The sequence below is a fragment of the Anser cygnoides genome, chromosome 31, assembly GCF_040182565.1.
Source record: "Anser cygnoides isolate HZ-2024a breed goose chromosome 31, Taihu_goose_T2T_genome, whole genome shotgun sequence".
Classification (NCBI taxonomy): domain Eukaryota; kingdom Metazoa; phylum Chordata; class Aves; order Anseriformes; family Anatidae; genus Anser; species Anser cygnoides.
Window position 1 is genome coordinate 1,507,316 of NC_089903.1, and position 17,331 is coordinate 1,524,646.

The following is a 17,331-nucleotide window of genomic DNA, read 5'->3' on the forward strand; positions in this document are numbered from 1 at the left end:
TCATGATGTCACAGTGGAGCCAAGTGGCCGTGTCACAATGGAGCGGTGGCCGTGTCACAATGGAGCGGTGGCCGTGTCACAATGGAGCAGTGGCCGTGTCACTCCCCGGCAGGGTATAAAAGGGGCGGCTGGGAGCTGGGGCCTTCACTCTGGAGACGCATCCGGAGAGTGAAGGCAAGGATGAGCCGACGCGTGACGTTTGCCGACGAGGCGCAACCCTACGTGAGGCGGACCCGGGTCCGCTTCTGGGACGGGATGCGGAGCTCGTGCCTCATGCCCAACATCACCTCCAAAGGTACGGGCACCCCCGGCACCGCGGGAGCGTGGCTGACCCACGTTTGGGGCTTTCTGTGGGGAGGACCCGGCTCTGCGGAGGGTCTCTTTTTGGGGTCGGAGATGCGACGGCTCTTTTCATACTGCGGGTCTTGGGGTGATGGAAGGGTGGTAGCCACGGGAAGCGGTGCGTGACCTGATTTTCTTTGCCTTCCAGAGCGAATATCTGTCTGGGATGCAGTGTCCGTCTATATCCAAGAACATCTCCAGCTGCGCCAGGTGGGTTGGCACCCATGTCCCCCTCATTCCCCTCTTCAAAAGCAGGAAACTCGCCCCAGAAGTCCCTACCGAGGGACCAATAGGTATTGCACAAGTGCGATGTTGCTTGTGGTAGGTGGTGTGGTCTCTGAGGGCTGATCCCAGTCGCTGGAAGTCCCTGGATCCCCTCAGCCTGGCTCCCAAGAGCGGGAAGGGCACAGCAGGACCCAAACCACCGTCCCTGGATGAGGCCACCTCTAGCTGATCCTTAACCATTGGCCCTTCTGTTCTCTTCCACTTGCAGGGTGTCCGAATTCCTGCCCTCGGCTCCTTCGACATTGTCCCCAGATGGGTCAAGGATGGGAACGAGACTGTGATTTTCCTGATGCCCACGTTCCGCCTGGCCAGGAATCTTGTCATCACCCACAACCTCACGGACGACAAGGAGTACCTGCCAGGTAAGACGTCGGGTTAATCCCTTGCTGCCTGGATGATCCCCTCCCTGGATTTCAGATGCTTCCCAAAAAAAAAGCAAAGCGTCCCCTGCACGGAGCAGGTCCCAAAGCAAAGCCTTTCTGGCTGATGACTGCAATAAGCAGCACCTGGGGAACACGCAGGGAAAGGCTGCTGGTGACTGACTCCATCCGTCTCATGTCGTTTTCCAGGCCATAAGGAGCTGGAGCCCCTCAAAGTGGCTGAGGTGGCCGCCAACGCCTGCATGTCGCAGCAGAAAGTGGAGAACTGCATTCGAGGCACTACATCCCTCATCTCTCGCTGCCTGGGGAAGGGGGAGAACATCGCCCTCGTCCTGAAAGACGTAGGGGTGCTCCTCATCGAAGGCACGAGAGTGCAAATGAAATTTTATTACGAATTCCTGGAGAAGCTGTCCGGGAAGGAGAACCTTCAGAAGGCCGTTTTCAAGGTGAGGGTTTTGTTTTCCCCATGGCCTGGGCAGCCTCACAAGGGTGCAGTAGCAATGCTTGCCCTCGGCCCACCAAGACCACTTGGGTTGGAGCTCTTGGCCAACCTCTTGGGGTGGCCAACCAACCCGAGCCCTGGGCTCCTCCACCACCAAGTGCCTTGGCCAGGCAGAGTTCATTTGCCATCTCCATGCTCCTCCATTGCAGATCCCCCACCTAATGGACATGGTGGTGTCGCGGGTGGCACCCTTGGCCTCGCTGACCTTCACTGGACATGTCATCGTCTTTCCTGAGTGAGTATATTTGTGGCCGTGGCCGCTGCTCCGGTTTGGTAGCGTTTTCTCCTTGTGCCCATGGGTGCCCAGCCAGTGAGGTGGATCTGATGGGGCAGACGGAGGAATTCAGACAACGTCTGCTTCCCATCGAGGCCTGGACCTCTTTGCTGGGCGAGCCCATTACCAGAACGGTCCTTGGGGACAGGGCCTTTATGGCCCTGTGAAAAGGGGTGATTGTGGCGTGCCCTGGGTCACGCTGATGTCTTCTTTTGCCAGGTTTGAAATGGAGAGCATGCGCAAAACACCACCCCAGGAGCATTACAAAGCCTGGAGCAAGGAGAAGAAGAAAGAAGGGGCTTTGCCTCTTCTCAGCCAAGCTGGGAGAGACAAAGCAGCTGCTGGCTCCTCTCTTCACCCAGCCCAGCAGGGTGAAACGGAGAAGCCGGGGGAGGCTCCCTGCAGGTGAGGCTGGAGGCTCCGGACGGGGGGGATGAGGCCACCAGGAGCCCCCCCGATTTCAGGGCTGCAGCATCAAGTGCTGCATGGGGGTACAGGATGCGGCCCCAAAACCATCGTGGCTTCTTTGTTCTTTTGTCAGGCTGCCGGTGATCCCGGGGCTGCCTCCTCGCAAGGAGCAAAAATCAGCGCCCAAAGGCAAGGCGGGACGCGGAAAGACAGATGGAGACTTGAGGCGGAGAGCAGGAGGAGGAGCGGGGAAATTTCCTCCCTGTGAGGGAGAAAATCTTACAAGGGAAAGAAAGCTCCCCCGGCCTCGAGGCCCCACAGCGCTGTCATTTCCTGTGATCAGCGTGTTATCACCAGCGAGCTCAGAGGCCAGCCTCCCTGAGGAATCCGCCTACAACATCTTCAGGCTGCAGCCACCAGGAGACGAGGCAGAACAACTGTTAAAAACGAGGCCTGAGACCTTCTGGACGGTGCTGAAAGATCCTCAGAAGAAGATGTTATCGATGCACAGCACCAAGAGCACCCACCCGCTGCCACCCGTGCCCAGACCACCAACGTCAGCCCGACCCGAAGCACCGAAAACCAGGCCGGGGTTCTCCATTTTGTGGCCCTGGCCACAATAAAACCCGGGCTTTGATTGACCAGAATAGCAAGGAGGCCATCAGAGGTGGAATAAAGAGGTGCGTGATCCACATCGGCATCATTCTGGGGGGCTCGGTCCTTGTAGGAAAGCAGTTACGGGGTCAGTGGGGTCTCTGGGAAGAGATCTGAGTTTTGAGCCAGGGGTTGGCTCAGTCCAGCCCAAACCCTTTGGCTCCTCCATCGCTAGGAGGAGCCATCCTGACCTCGGTGTCAGGACCTGAAGTCATCCATGGGATGTGTGTGTGAGGGTAAAGAAGGCTAAAAAAATTAAAAAACTGTAATCTTGTCTCTGTTTTTTTGCAGATACCCATCTTTCTTCCTGACACAATGGCCTCAGGAAGGAGGTGGAGGAAAACACGATGGAGTCACAAAAGGCTGTTGTGTGTTTTTTTACGAGGCTCGCTCGTTAGGATGGGGGCGAAGGTTGTTTTCCAGCCAGGTCCGAAGTCTCCGAAAGCATCGCAGCATCCCTGGGGAAGCAGGGCCCAAGGCAGCGGTGGGGGCCCTGACACCCACATGCCTGTACCACCACCCTGAGGCTCTGTCCTCAGGCCACCATGGGGCAGGTCGGCCTCGTTTCGGAGGAGAAATGGGCACATATGGGGCCAAATGGCTAACAAACACTGTCCTGGGGCCACCAGCCCTTTTGGGGCCCTCCCACAGCCTGGGACATTGAGCTTCAACCACCAAAATGGGTGGGCTGCAACGCAGGGCCTCCGCTGAGGCTGCTCCCAACATGCTGGGATGTCAATCGGGAACCCACGGGTTTTTAGAGTGATTTCTTGACACGAGGAGGACCCCTTTGGGTGCCAGGGGACCCCTTTGATCAACCCCAGGGCAATTTCAACCCAGGTCGACATTTTTGGCTCTGCAAGCTGAGCGCATAATTGGATGATCCCATAATTGAACCCCATGATCCCGATGATCCCATTGGATGATCCCGTAATTGAACCCGATCCCAAGCCCTGCTGAAACTGGGCCCTTGTAAATTTGGAGTCACCGAGGTTGGTTGGAGTCACCTCCTCCTGCCAATCCCCAGCTTGGCCGAATTCACGAGCTCGGAACAAGTCCGACATAAAAACGGAAAACCAACTGATTATAACTAATATATTTTAATAGTGCAAAGTATTTTAAAGGAGGAGAAGGGAAAAATTTGGGCACATGAGGAGGTTTGGCTCAGCTTCGCCGCCAGGGACGGCTGCAGGCTTTTAGCTCCATTGCAACGTGTAGTCTTTGCCTAATTCAAGTGCGAGCTGGGTGGTTAAAAGGACCTTTAGAAAGCAAAAGAAATTAACAAATAAAATCAAATCAGCGAGTTAATCGGATCTGAAGACATCTTGCTTTTTTGCTGCTCATATAGCTCACATTACCGAAAATTTGCCTAAATGCCATAAATGTCTTCATTCCACATCATGAGGTTCTCATCCCCTCCCCTTCTTTTGATAGTGAGATGTCAGGTTTTTTTTGGTTTTGTTTTTTTAACATAAAAACTTGGAGTATTGTGACTGTGTTTAAGAATTTCTTCTTTCTCCATCCAGGGCAGAATGGCAAAAAAGGAGGGTTCACTTTTCTTAATTCATCATTTTTGATTATATAAGCTGTTTATATATATAATGTAATATTGGTTGATCATGTTATATGAATTATAATGTGTTTAATTATAAACATTCAACATTATATAAACAATGTTATGTAAAATACGTAACAAAGCAACCTAGTATTTTTATTTTATATCCTTTTTTGACATAATAATTCTATATAATTTGTATTTTACCTGTATAATATTCACTATTGTATAAATAATGTTACGTAAACTATGTAACAAAACAACCTAATGTTTTTATGTTATAAGATTTTTGATCTAATATTTCTGTATATTCAGCATCTTGTGATGTAATCATTCCTTTTTCCGCCATCAGGCAGAAAAGGAATGAGAACTGACATACGCCGCGTCCCCTAAATTCAATTCGCCGTCAACCCTAAACGGCCTCTTTACCTGCGTCGTGGTGTTGTAGGACACCGAGTGGGCGGATGGGATTTCTATGCCGTTCTCCAAAACCGTCAGCTGCGTCACGGCCGTGGCCAGCCCCAAAGTTTTCACAGTGGTAAATTTCAAATTGTTCGGGTCAGCGTAGCCCCGGTGCAAAACCTTTATCTCTAAGGTGTTCTGAAAGGGAGAAGGAGAAGGAAATCAGCTTTTTTTTTTTTTTTCTCACGTTTAAAGAATCTTTTCATGGTCACAATGTCGTAGAAACAGGCTAAAATAGCTGTGCTATTTTAAGTTTCTTTTTAGTAAAAATTGGTGATGTTAATTGCATTATAGCAGCACCAGGACGCAAAACGCTTCTCAGCTCCTTCGGGTATAGCAGGAGAATTTGTGGGTGTATATATATGTGTGTATAATATTTAAGTAAATATATATTACATTAGGAATATTATAATAGTAATATATATATAAATAAATGTGTGTATATATATAATATACATATAATACACATATATACATACATATATATATACACATATATATAAAATACATATATGTTATATATTTGGGGAATAACCCCCCAAAGAAAAATAAATTGCTCCTATTTATACTGATGCAGGCTATAGAGATGTAGAGGCTATAGAAGGTATATAAATCTATACAGCTTTATCATAAATAAATATATTATATAGACAGAAATGAATATATATATAATATAAAAATAAATATAAATATTTATGGAAAATAGCCCCCCAAAGTAAATTAAGTTGCTCCAACTTATACTGGTGCAGGTACAAAATGACCTTATCCTTCCTGGACGTGCTATTGCAGCCTTGCAAGCCCAAGCAAACGTTCCTTAAAAATCAACAATTAGAGCTCTACACCGGTTGTCACGACACTAAATAAGAGCTAGCACAAAGATATCAAAACATTAAAAGTCCCAAATGTAATGTTCGTTAAACGTAAAGCAGCAACCAGGCTGGGCACTGCAGCCCAGGGAGTTTTTGTTACAAACCTGACGAGCAGTAAATGAGGTCAGCAGATAGACACCATCCTCATACGCATCTGTTAAAAGACCAAAATAAAGTGAAATATAGTCAATTTATTTTTTAAATTTAATAGAAATCTTGTGCTGTATGTGCTATATACTTGCGTATGCGTCGTGCAGCCTGCTACGTGCTGGTATGCTAAAACCCACAATTTTGTGCATTAATTGGGATAATCCCGTTTGCTAGCTTTTAAGCTAATACGTGGCAGACTTCTAAATCTCTCTTATCTGAAGATAATTTGAATTCATTAATATTAAGGAAAATGAGTTAAAGCTTCCCACTTCATCTACGGTTGTGCTTCCTATAGGGTGGAGAACAAATCCCTCTTCTGTATGTTCCCTTAGGTCCAAGGCACAATTTAATTTCTGCAAAATTCAAATTCTCTAAATAACAACATTATGCTTATAATTTAGCATCATTTTACCATTTTTATTGTTTTACATGTTATCATTTTAATCATTTTCCTGTATTTTTTTTCTGCTCCATCCCTTTGAAGACAGCCTTGTTTTGCAATTGTTGCACAATATCCCCAAAATGAAAATTCAGTGTTCATGTTCACAGTCCACAGAAATAAAGAAAAACAATATTTGCACATTGTGGGTGCTGACTTTGGGGGATTTTTTTGTGTAAATGAGCATCTTTGCACTTACCAATGCGCACTCCGTCGTCCCAATAAAGCTGACCTTCTGCAAGCTGACTGTCATTCAAAGCAACAATAAGTGACAACGGGTTTTTTCGGCTATGAAAAAAAAAAAGACATTTTTCTTCGGTAATCCCATTTTATATTTATATTTTATTTTATATCTCATAAGAGGTATCAAAGTTAAAGTTTATATTATAGACATTGCATGCAATTTAGCTGCCACCAGCCTTCTCTGCTCCGTAGCATTGCATTTAGGAAGCCCAAAAAAGAAGAAAATTGCCCTAAAATTGATGTCCTGAGCAATGCTGGTATTGAATCAAGACAGGGACGCTTCCAAGCACGTTGCTCATCACAAAGGAAAATTTTGCTTTTCCCACTTAAAAATGTGACAGCAAAAAAAAAGCTGCCCCAATTTAATTATTTATTTGCCGTGCTACTAAATATTTCCCTTAAAAAGCCAAAATTGGAGAGGTGACCCTTTGTATTTTACCTGTAAGCGGTGGTGTTAGCAGGGCTCTGCTGCACAAGGACGTGCCCGCCACGGATGTGGAGGTTGATGTGATCAATAGGAGCGGGTAAATTTCTGAATTCTCCCCTAAAGCCAATATACTCGTCCTAGTGACGGAGAAAAACAGAAAACAGAGAAGCAAACACACCAAAAAACAAAGAAACAACCCCCTCCAAAATAAAGAAACACCAAAACCTCAATAAAACTCCTTATAATAAATAATATAATAAAACTCCGTACCTGGCTCAGCCTTGGGACAGCCACAGGGGGGGAGGGGGGGGGGGGGGGGAAGGGGGAGGGGACACCGGGAGGCTGCGAGTCTTGGGGGGGGAGTGGAGGGGGGGCTCATGTGGGTCCTATGGGGGGGGCACGAGGGTCCCATGGGGGAGGGGGGTCACATCTGGGTGTCATGGGGGGGGCACCCAGACACCTGGGGGGACACCTGGAACCCGTTGGGGGGGGGTCCTTTTGGGGGGGGGGGGGGCATTTTGGTGGTCTGTTGCCTCATTTTTGGCACTAAAACCCCCAATTTTGGGGGCCTAATGCCTCTTTTTGGGTGCTCAAACCCCCAGTTTTGAGGGCCTAACGTCTCACATGAGAGGTTTGAACCCCCAGTTTTGGGGGCCTAATGCCTCCTTTTGGGTGCTAAAACCCCCAGTTTTGGGGGCCTAACGCCTCATTTTGGGGGCTCAGCCCTGTATTTTTAAGGCCCGGAGGCTCCGTTTGGGATCTTGTCATTTTTAGGATAAAACCTCCCATTTTAGGCTCCAAAGCCTCATTCGTATGGCTGAAAGCTGCATTACTGAGTCCAGAGCCTCCCTTTTAAGCTGCAAACGGCATTTTTCATGTCCGGATCCTCAATTTTAGGGCCCAAAGCCTCATTCTGGGGGTTGAAACCTCCATTCTTAGGCCCAAACGTTCATTTAGGGGCCTAAAGACTCACTTTTAGCATTCAAAGCCCCATTTCCAGGCTCCAAACCCTCACTGTTGGTGACGAAAGCCTTGTTTTACAGCTCCCGGCTTCATATTTAGGATCCAGTGCCTAATTCTTGGCTACAAAACCCCATTTGGAGGGACTAAAACCTACATTTCCAGTGTCAAAAGCCTCATTTTGGGGGCCCAAACCCTCTCTTTAGAGGCCAGAGCCTCATTTTCAGAATGAAGCCTTCAATACAGGCCACCAATCATTATTTTAGGGCCCAACCCCTCAACTTTATAGGATCCAAAGCCTCATTTTTAGGATCCAAAGCCTCATTACAGAGCCCAAAGCTTCATTTTTCGGATCCAAAGCCTTATTTTCATAGTCCACAGCCTCATTTGGAGAACCTAAAGCTTCATTTTACGCCCCAAAGTCTCAGTTTTGGGGTGCAAACCATCGTTTCCATGCCCCAAACCTCAGTCTGGGGTGCTAAATGTGGTAGGCACGGCCATAAAATGTCTTCTGTTTTGGGAGCTTTTTGTCCCTTACGACTCACGTCACTGTGGTGGTGGTGACCATGTCGGTAGTGGTCACGGTGGTGGTGGCCACATTGGTGGTCCTGTCAGTGGTCATATTGGTGGTCATGGTGGTGGTCATGTTGGTGGCGGTCACGGTGATGGTGGTCATGGTGACGGTGGTCATGGTGGCAGTCATGATGTTAGTGGTGGCCACGTGGCCATGTCACAATGGAGCGGTGGCCGTGTCACAATGGCCACATGGCCGTGTCACAATGGAGCAGTGGCCGTGTCACAATGGAGCGGTGGCCGTGTCACAATGGAGCAGTGGCCGTGTCACTCCCCGGCAGGGTATAAAAGGGGCGGCTGGGAGCTGGGGCCTTCACTCTGGAGACGCATCCGGAGAGTGAAGGCAAGGATGAGCCGACGCGTGACGTTTGCCGACGAGGCGCAACCCTACGTGAGGCGGACCCGGGTCCGCTTCTGGGACGGGATGCAGAGCTCGTGCCTCATGCCCAACATCACCTCCAAAGGTACGGGCACCCCCGGCACCGCGGGAGCGTGGCTGACCCACGTTTGGGGCTTTCTGTGGGGAGGACCCGGCTCTGCGGAGGGTCTCTTTTTGGGGTCGGAGATGCGACGGCTCTTTTCATACTGCGGGTCTTGGGGTGATGGAAGGGTGGTAGCCACGGGAAGCGGTGCATGACCTGATTTTCTTTGCCTTCCAGAGCGAATATCTGTCTGGGATGCAGTGTCCGTCTATATCCAAGAACATCTCCAGCTGCGCCAGGTGGGTTGGCACCCATGTCCCCCTCATTCCCCTCTTCAAAAGCAGGAAACTCGCCCCAGAAGTCCCTACCGAGGGACCAATAGGTATTGCACAAGTGCGATGTTGCTTGTGGTAGGTGGTGTGGTCTCTGAGGGCTGATCCCAGTCGCTGGAAGTCCCTGGATCCCCTCAGCCTGGCTCCCAAGAGCGGGAAGGGCACAGCAGGACCCAAACCACCGTCCCTGGATGAGGCCACCTCTAGCTGATCCTTAACCATTGGCCCTTCTGTTCTCTTCCACTTGCAGGGTGTCCGAATTCCTGCCCTCGGCTCCTTCGACATTGTCCCCAGATGGGTCAAGGATGGGAACGAGACTGTGATTTTCCTGATGCCCACGTTCCGCCTGGCCAGGAATCTTGTCATCACCCACAACCTCACGGACGACAAGGAGTACCTGCCAGGTAAGACGTCGGGTTAATCCCTTGCTGCCTGGATGATCCCCTCCCTGGATTTCAGATGCTTCCCAAAAAAAAAGCAAAGCGTCCCCTGCACAGAGCAGGTCCCAAAGCAAAGCCTTTCTGGCTGATGACTGCAATAAGCAGCACCTGGGAAACACGCAGGGAAAGGCTGCTGGTGACTGACTCCATCCGTCTCATGTCGTTTTCCAGGCCATAAGGAGCTGGAGCCCCTCAAAGTGGCTGAGGTGGCCGCCAACGCCTGCATGTCGCAGCAGAAAGTGGAGAACTGCATTCGAGGCACTACATCCCTCATCTCTCGCTGCCTGGGGAAGGGGGAGAACATCGCCCTCGTCCTGAAAGACGTAGGGGTGCTCCTCATCGAAGGCACGAGAGTGCAAATGAAATTTTATTACGAATTCCTGGAGAAGCTGTCCGGGAAGGAGAACCTTCAGAAGGCCGTTTTCAAGGTGAGGGTTTTGTTTTCCCCATGGCCTGGGCAGCCTCACAAGGGTGCAGTAGCAATGCTTGCCCTCGGCCCACCAAGACCACTTGGGTTGGAGCTCTTGGCCAACCTCTTGGGGTGGCCAACCAACCCGAGCCCTGGGCTCCTCCACCACCAAGTGCCTTGGCCAGGCAGAGTTCATTTGCCATCTCCATGCTCCTCCATTGCAGATCCCCCACCTAATGGACATGGTGGTGTCGCGGGTGGCACCCTTGGCCTCGCTGACCTTCACTGGACATGTCATCGTCTTTCCTGAGTGAGTATATTTGTGGCCGTGGCCGCTGCTCCGGTTCGGTAGCGTTTTCTCCTTGTGCCCATGGGTGCCCAGCCAGTGAGGTGGATCTGATGGGGCAGACGGAGGAATTCAGACAACGTCTGCTTCCCATCGAGGCCTGGACCTCTTTGCTGGGCGAGCCCATTACCAGAACGGTCCTTGGGGACAGGGCCTTTATGGCCCTGTGAAAAGGGGTGATTGTGGCGTGCCCTGGGTCACGCTGATGTCTTCTTTTGCCAGGTTTGAAATGGAGAGCATGCGCAAAACACCACCCCAGGAGCATCACAAAGCCTGGAGCAAGGAGAAGAAGAAAGAAGGGGCTTTGCCTCTTCTCAGCCAAGCTGGGAGAGACAAAGCAGCTGCTGGCTCCTCTCTTCACCCAGCTCAGCAGGGTGAAAGGGAGAAGCCGGGGGAGGCTCCCTGCAGGTGAGGCTGGAGGCTCCGGACGGGGGGGATGAGGCCACCAGGAGCCCCCCCGATTTCAGGGCTGCAGCATTAAGTGCTGCATGGGGGTACAGGATGCGGCCCCAAAACCATCGTGGCTTCTTTGTTCTTTTGTCAGGCTGCTGGTGATCCCGGGGCTGCCTCCTCGCAAGGAGCAAAAATCAGCGCCCAAAGGCAAGGCGGGACGCGGAAAGACAGATGGAGACTTGAGGCGGAGAGCAGGAGGAGGAGCGGGGAAATTTCCTCCCTGTGAGGGAGAAAATCTTACAAGGGAAAGAAAGCTCCCCCGGCCTCGAGGCCCCACAGCGCTGTCATTTCCTGTGATCAGCGTGTTATCACCAGCGAGCTCAGAGGCCAGCCTCCCTGAGGAATCCGCCTACAACATCTTCAGGCTGCAGCCACCAGGAGACGAGGCAGAAGAACTGTTAAAAACGAGGCCTGAGACCTTCTGGACGGTGCTGAAAGATCCTCAGAAGAAGATGTTATCGATGCACAGCACCAAGAGCACCCACCCGCTGCCACCCGTGCCCAGACCACCAACGTCAGCCCGACCCGAAGCACCGAAAACCAGGCCGGGGTTCTCCATTTTGTGGCCCTGGCCACAATAAAACCCGGGCTTTGATTGACCAGAATAGCAAGGAGGCCATCAGAGGTGGAATAAAGAGGTGCGTGATCCACATCGGCATCATTCTGGGGGGCTCGGTCCTTGTAGGAAAGCAGTTATGGGGTCAGTGGGGTCTCTGGGAAGAGATCTGAGTTTTGAGCCAGGGGTTGGCTCAGTCCAGCCCAAAACCTTTGGCTCCTCCATCGCTAGGAGGAGCCATCCTGACCTCGGTGTCAGGACCTGAAGTCATCCATGGGATGTGTGTGTGAGGGTAAAGAAGGCTAAAAAAATTAAAAAACTGTAATCTTGTCTCTGTTTTTTTGCAGATATCCATCTTTCTTCCTGACACAATGGCCTCAGGAAGGAGGTGGAGGAAAACACGATGGAGTCACAAAAGGCTGTTGTGTGTTTTTTTACGAGGCTCGCTCGTTAGGATGGGGGCGAAGGTTGTTTTCCAGCCAGGTCCGAAGTCTCCGAAAGCATCGCAGCATCCCTGGGGAAGCAGGGCCCAAGGCAGCGGTGGGGGCCCTGACACCCACATGCCTGTACCACCACCCTGAGGCTCTGTCCTCAGGCCACCATGGGGCAGGTCGGCCTCGTTTCGGAGGAGAAATGGGCACATATGGGGCCAAATGGCTAACAAACACTGTCCTGGGGCCACCAGCCCTTTTGGGGCCCTCCCACAGCCTGGGACATTGAGCTTCAACCACCAAAATGGGTGGGCTGCAACGCAGGGCCTCCGCTGAGGCTGCTCCCAACATGCTGGGATGTCAATCGGGAACCCACGGGTTTTTAGAGTGATTTCTTGACACGAGGAGGACCCCTTTGGGTGCCAGGGGACCCCTTTGATCAACCCCAGGGCAATTTCAACCCAGGTCGACATTTTTGGCTCTGCAAGCTGAGCGCATAATTGGATGATCCCATAATTGAACCCCATGATCCCGATGATCCCATTGGATGATCCCGTAATTGAACCCGATCCCAAGCCCTGCTGAAACTGGGCCCTTGTAAATTTGGAGTCACCGAGGTTGGTTGGAGTCACCTCCTCCTGCCAATCCCCAGCTTGGCCGAATTCACGAGCTCGGAACAAGTCCGACATAAAAACGGAAAACCAACTGATTATAACTAATATATTTTAATAGTGCAAAGTATTTTAAAGGAGGAGAAGGGAAAAATTTGGGCACATGAGGAGGTTTGGCTCAGCTTCGCCGCCAGGGACGGCTGCAGGCTTTTAGCTCCATTGCAACGTGTAGTCTTTGCCTAATTCAAGTGCGAGCTGGGTGGTTAAAAGGACCTTTAGAAAGCAAAAGAAATTAACAAATAAAATCAAATCAGCGAGTTAATCGGATCTGAAGACATCTTGCTTTTTTGCTGCTCATATAGCTCACATTACCGAAAATTTGCCTAAATGCCATAAATGTCTTCATTCCACATCATGAGGTTCTCATCCCCTCCCCTTCTTTTGATAGTGAGATGTCAGGTTTTTTTTGGTTTTGTTTTTTTAACATAAAAACTTGGAGTATTGTGACTGTGTTTAAGAATTTCTTCTTTCTCCATCCAGGGCAGAATGGCAAAAAAGGAGGGTTCACTTTTCTTAATTCATCATTTTTGATTATATAAGCTGTTTATATATATAATGTAATATTGGTTGATCATGTTATATGAATTATAATGTGTTTAATTATAAACATTCAACATTATATAAACAATGTTATGTAAAATACGTAACAAAGCAACCTAGTATTTTTATTTTATATCCTTTTTTGACATAATAATTCTATATAATTTGTATTTTACCTGTATAATATTCACTATTGTATAAATAATGTTACGTAAACTATGTAACAAAACAACCTAATGTTTTTATGTTATAAGATTTTTGATCTAATATTTCTGTATATTCAGCATCTTGTGATGTAATCATTCCTTTTTCCGCCATCAGGCAGAAAAGGAATGAGAACTGACATACGCCGCGTCCCCTAAATTCAATTCGCCGTCAACCCTAAACGGCCTCTTTACCTGCGTCGTGGTGTTGTAGGACACCGAGTGGGCGGATGGGATTTCTATGCCGTTCTCCAAAACCGTCAGCTGCGTCACGGCCGTGGCCAGCCCCAAAGTTTTCACAGTGGTAAATTTCAAATTGTTCGGGTCAGCGTAGCCCCGGTGCAAAACCTTTATCTCTAAGGTGTTCTGAAAGGGAGAAGGAGAAGGAAATCAGCATTTTTTTTTTTTTTCTCACGTTTAAAGAATCTTTTCATGGTCACAATGTCGTAGAAACAGGCTAAAATAGCTGTGCTATTTTAAGTTTCTTTTTAGTAAAAATTGGTGATGTTAATTGCATTATAGCAGCACCAGGACGCAAAACGCTTCTCAGCTCCTTCGGGTATAGCAGGAGAATTTGTGGGTGTATATATATGTGTGTATAATATTTAAGTAAATATATATTACATTAGGAATATTATAATAGTAATATATATATAAATAAATGTGTGTATATATATAATATACATATAATACACATATATACATACATATATATATACACATATATATAAAATACATATATGTTATATATTTGGGGAATAACCCCCCAAAGAAAAATAAATTGCTCCTATTTATACTGATGCAGGCTATAGAGATGTAGAGGCTATAGAAGGTATATAAATCTATACAGCTTTATCATAAATAAATATATTATATAGACAGAAATGAATATATATATAATATAAAAATAAATATAAATATTTATGGAAAATAGCCCCCCAAAGTAAATTAAGTTGCTCCAACTTATACTGGTGCAGGTACAAAATGACCTTATCCTTCCTGGACGTGCTATTGCAGCCTTGCAAGCCCAAGCAAACGTTCCTTAAAAATCAACAATTAGAGCTCTACACCGGTTGTCACGACACTAAATAAGAGCTAGCACAAAGATATCAAAACATTAAAAGTCCCAAATGTAATGTTCGTTAAACGTAAAGCAGCAACCAGGCTGGGCACTGCAGCCCAGGGAGTTTTTGTTACAAACCTGACGAGCAGTAAATGAGGTCAGCAGATAGACACCATCCTCATACGCATCTGTTAAAAGACCAAAATAAAGTGAAATATAGTCAATTTATTTTTTAAATTTAATAGAAATCTTGTGCTGTATGTGCTATATACTTGCGTATGCATCGTGCAGCCTGCTACGTGCTGGTATGCTAAAACCCACAATTTTGTGCATTAATTGGGATAATCCCGTTTGCTAGCTTTTAAGCTAATACGTGGCAGACTTCTAAATCTCTCTTATCTGAAGATAATTTGAATTTATTAATATTAAGGAAAATGAGTTAAAGCTTCCCACTTCATCTACGGTTGTGCTTCCTATAGGGTGGAGAACAAATCCCTCTTCTGTATGTTCCCTTAGGTCCAAGGCACAATTTAATTTCTGCAAAATTCAAATTCTCTAAATAACAACATTATGCTTATAATTTAGCATCATTTTACCATTTTTATTGTTTTACATGTTATCATTTTAATCATTTTCCTGTATTTTTTTTCTGCTCCATCCCTTTGAAGACAGCCTTGTTTTGCAATTGTTGCACAATATCCCCAAAATGAAAATTCAGTGTTCATGTTCACAGTCCACAGAAATAAAGAAAAACAATATTTGCACATTGTGGGTGCTGACTTTGGGGGATTTTTTTGTGTAAATGAGCATCTTTGCACTTACCAATGCGCACTCCGTCGTCCCAATAAAGCTGACCTTCTGCAAGCTGACTGTCATTCAAAGCAACAATAAGTGACAACGGGTTTTTTCGGCTATGAAAAAAAAAGACATTTTTCTTCGGTAATCCCATTTTATATTTATATTTTATTTTATATCTCATAAGAGGTATCAAAGTTAAAGTTTATATTATAGACATTGCATGCAATTTAGCTGCCACCAGCCTTCTCTGCTCCGTAGCATTGCATTTAGGAAGCCCAAAAAAGAAGAAAATTGCCCTAAAATTGATGTCCTGAGCAATGCTGGTATTGAATCAAGACAGGGACGCTTCCAAGCACGTTGCTCATCACAAAGGAAAATTTTGCTTTTCCCACTTAAAAATGTGACAGCAAAAAAAAAGCTGCCCCAATTTAATTATTTATTTGCCGTGCTACTAAATATTTCCCTTAAAAAGCCAAAATTGGAGTGGTGACCCTTTGTATTTTACCTGTAAGCGGTGGTGTTAGCAGGGCTCTGCTGCACAAGGACGTGCCCGCCACGGATGTGGAGGTTGATGTGATCAATAGGAGCGGGTAAATTTCTGAATTCTCCCCTAAAGCCAATATACTCGTCCTAGTGATGGATAAAAACAGAAAACAGAGAAGCAAACACACCAAAAAAACAAAGAAACAAAACCCCCCAAAATAAACACCAAAACCTCAATAAAACTCCAACAAAACCGAAACAAACCCAAAATTAAAAAAAAATAAAAAATCATAACGCCAGAAAAGATGGGCCCCCTGCTGAATTCTTTGCTTGAAACTTTGAAAAATGAAATTTTATTAACGCCTCCAAAAATATCAAGAAAATTGTCGCTGCACAGCTTTTAAATGCAGCAACAGCTATGGCTTTTTCAGGACAACGGCTTAAATTCAGCATTTTTCAGGAGAACAGCTTAAATTCTGCATGCAGAAAACAAGCATGTGGTGGACTCCCACTCTGCTCTTCTCAAAACATACCAGGAGAAAAAAAAAATATATATATATATTTTTAATTACTTACTGTGTGGTAATCATACCAGCGGGCATTTGGGAGGTACGCATTCACCGTTACAGCACCCTGGAATTAAAGATTTTTGCTTTGGGTCTAATTCAAGCCAAAAAGTGAAGTTTAGCTAAAGTAACGTTGAATATTTTTCTTGTTTTCTGATATTTCATTACTTTTTCCTAATTTTTCCAGTATTTCTATCAGCATTTACCTGTTCCAGTACAGGGCTGATGAGCAGTGCTGGGCCCCACAGAAATTGTTTCTGTATGTCCCATGTTGTCCTGTCTTCCACAAACCTGCAATTTTTTCAAAAAATAAATAAATTAGAAGTGGTCATACACTGTTTTGTTAACCATTTTTGCAAAATGTTTCCCTGTTGAAGCCTTTTTTCCTCAGTAAAACTACTGGTTCCTCAACTGTAAGCATGCTACTGGTAATAACAGGTAATAATCATTACCTGTTCATAAATAATTTCATCTATTTGAATTTGATAAAAAATAAGAGGAATAATCCAGCATTGTGGGAAATTAAGAACCTGAGCAGCCACAGCAAGTCAACGCTGAAAACACGCGTTCTCAATTGGTGCAAATTTGGAGGGAAAAGAGCAATGTGATGAAGCGGAAACATTTTGAGGGGGATTATGGAAATCCTCTGGATTTTCTGGTGGAAATTCATGGTTAGCAGAGGCGAGAGGATCGCGCTTACTCGTGGAGTAGGGGGCGGACCACGGTGCTGCCGTGAGCGTTGGCTTGGTACATCAGCGTGTAGAGGTAGGGCAGGAGGCTGTATCGGATATTCAGCACGTGCCGGGAAATGTCTTCAAACGTTGAATTCCAGGAAACGGGATCTTGCCTCTAAAGAAGAGGAGCTCATTGTCCAAGAGGTATTATTTGGAAGAAACGGGGGAAAAAAAAAAGGCCTAGGTCGAAGAATTAATTTGTGTTTACATAAGAGTTCACACTGAGCAAAGTTTTCATCTTATACATCCCCCTTGAATTGATATAATTGATATAATTGATTGGTGACAATTGTCAAACCTGCCTCAAACTGAGCACAGAAAAAATATAATTTAGGAGAGCCAGGTGCAGCCTTGCAAATTC

At 46.9% G+C, this 17,331-nt stretch overlaps 4 protein-coding genes across 4 annotated transcripts in view; 2 read left to right on the forward strand and 2 right to left on the reverse strand.

Moving 5' to 3' along the window:
• Positions 1 to 24: 24 nt before the first annotated feature.
• LOC136787918 (uncharacterized) lies at positions 25 to 4,312 on the forward strand. The gene is made up of 8 exons (XM_066985331.1): positions 25 to 295; positions 491 to 552; positions 836 to 989; positions 1,197 to 1,453; positions 1,659 to 1,744; positions 2,003 to 2,188; positions 2,325 to 2,871; positions 3,137 to 4,312. The coding sequence occupies exons 1-7, from the start codon at positions 82 to 84 to the stop codon at positions 2,812 to 2,814; spliced, it is 1,449 nt and encodes a 482-aa protein (XP_066841432.1). The 5' UTR covers positions 25 to 81; the 3' UTR covers positions 2,815 to 2,871; positions 3,137 to 4,312.
• Positions 3,927 to 8,641, reverse strand: LOC136787806 (maltase-glucoamylase-like). The gene is made up of 8 exons (XM_066985134.1): positions 8,496 to 8,641; positions 7,964 to 8,004; positions 7,261 to 7,340; positions 7,003 to 7,127; positions 6,520 to 6,608; positions 5,836 to 5,885; positions 4,830 to 5,000; positions 3,927 to 4,104 (listed from the first exon to the last, which is right to left on the reverse strand). Exons 1-8 carry the CDS (start codon positions 8,639 to 8,641, stop codon positions 4,042 to 4,044), a joined length of 765 nt encoding a protein of 254 aa, XP_066841235.1. The 3' UTR covers positions 3,927 to 4,041.
• LOC136787917 (coiled-coil domain-containing protein 81-like) lies at positions 8,202 to 13,004 on the forward strand. Its single transcript, XM_066985330.1, has 8 exons — positions 8,202 to 8,987; positions 9,183 to 9,244; positions 9,528 to 9,681; positions 9,889 to 10,145; positions 10,351 to 10,436; positions 10,695 to 10,880; positions 11,017 to 11,563; positions 11,829 to 13,004. The coding sequence occupies exons 1-7, from the start codon at positions 8,678 to 8,680 to the stop codon at positions 11,504 to 11,506; spliced, it is 1,545 nt and encodes a 514-aa protein (XP_066841431.1). The 5' UTR covers positions 8,202 to 8,677; the 3' UTR covers positions 11,507 to 11,563; positions 11,829 to 13,004.
• The window catches only part of LOC106049821 (maltase-glucoamylase-like), a 35,026-nt gene continuing 30,313 nt past the window's right edge, over positions 12,619 to 17,331 (reverse strand). Inside the window, exons 41-48 of the mRNA XM_048056424.2 lie at positions 16,937 to 17,085; positions 16,443 to 16,527; positions 16,247 to 16,303; positions 15,693 to 15,817; positions 15,212 to 15,300; positions 14,528 to 14,577; positions 13,522 to 13,692; positions 12,619 to 12,796 (exon numbers count right to left, since the gene is read on the reverse strand). Of these exons, the coding sequence (XP_047912381.2) occupies positions 12,734 to 12,796; positions 13,522 to 13,692; positions 14,528 to 14,577; positions 15,212 to 15,300; positions 15,693 to 15,817; positions 16,247 to 16,303; positions 16,443 to 16,527; positions 16,937 to 17,085 (789 nt within the window). The 3' untranslated portion in view covers positions 12,619 to 12,733. The remainder of the gene's footprint in view (positions 12,797 to 13,521; positions 13,693 to 14,527; positions 14,578 to 15,211; positions 15,301 to 15,692; positions 15,818 to 16,246; positions 16,304 to 16,442; positions 16,528 to 16,936; positions 17,086 to 17,331) is intronic.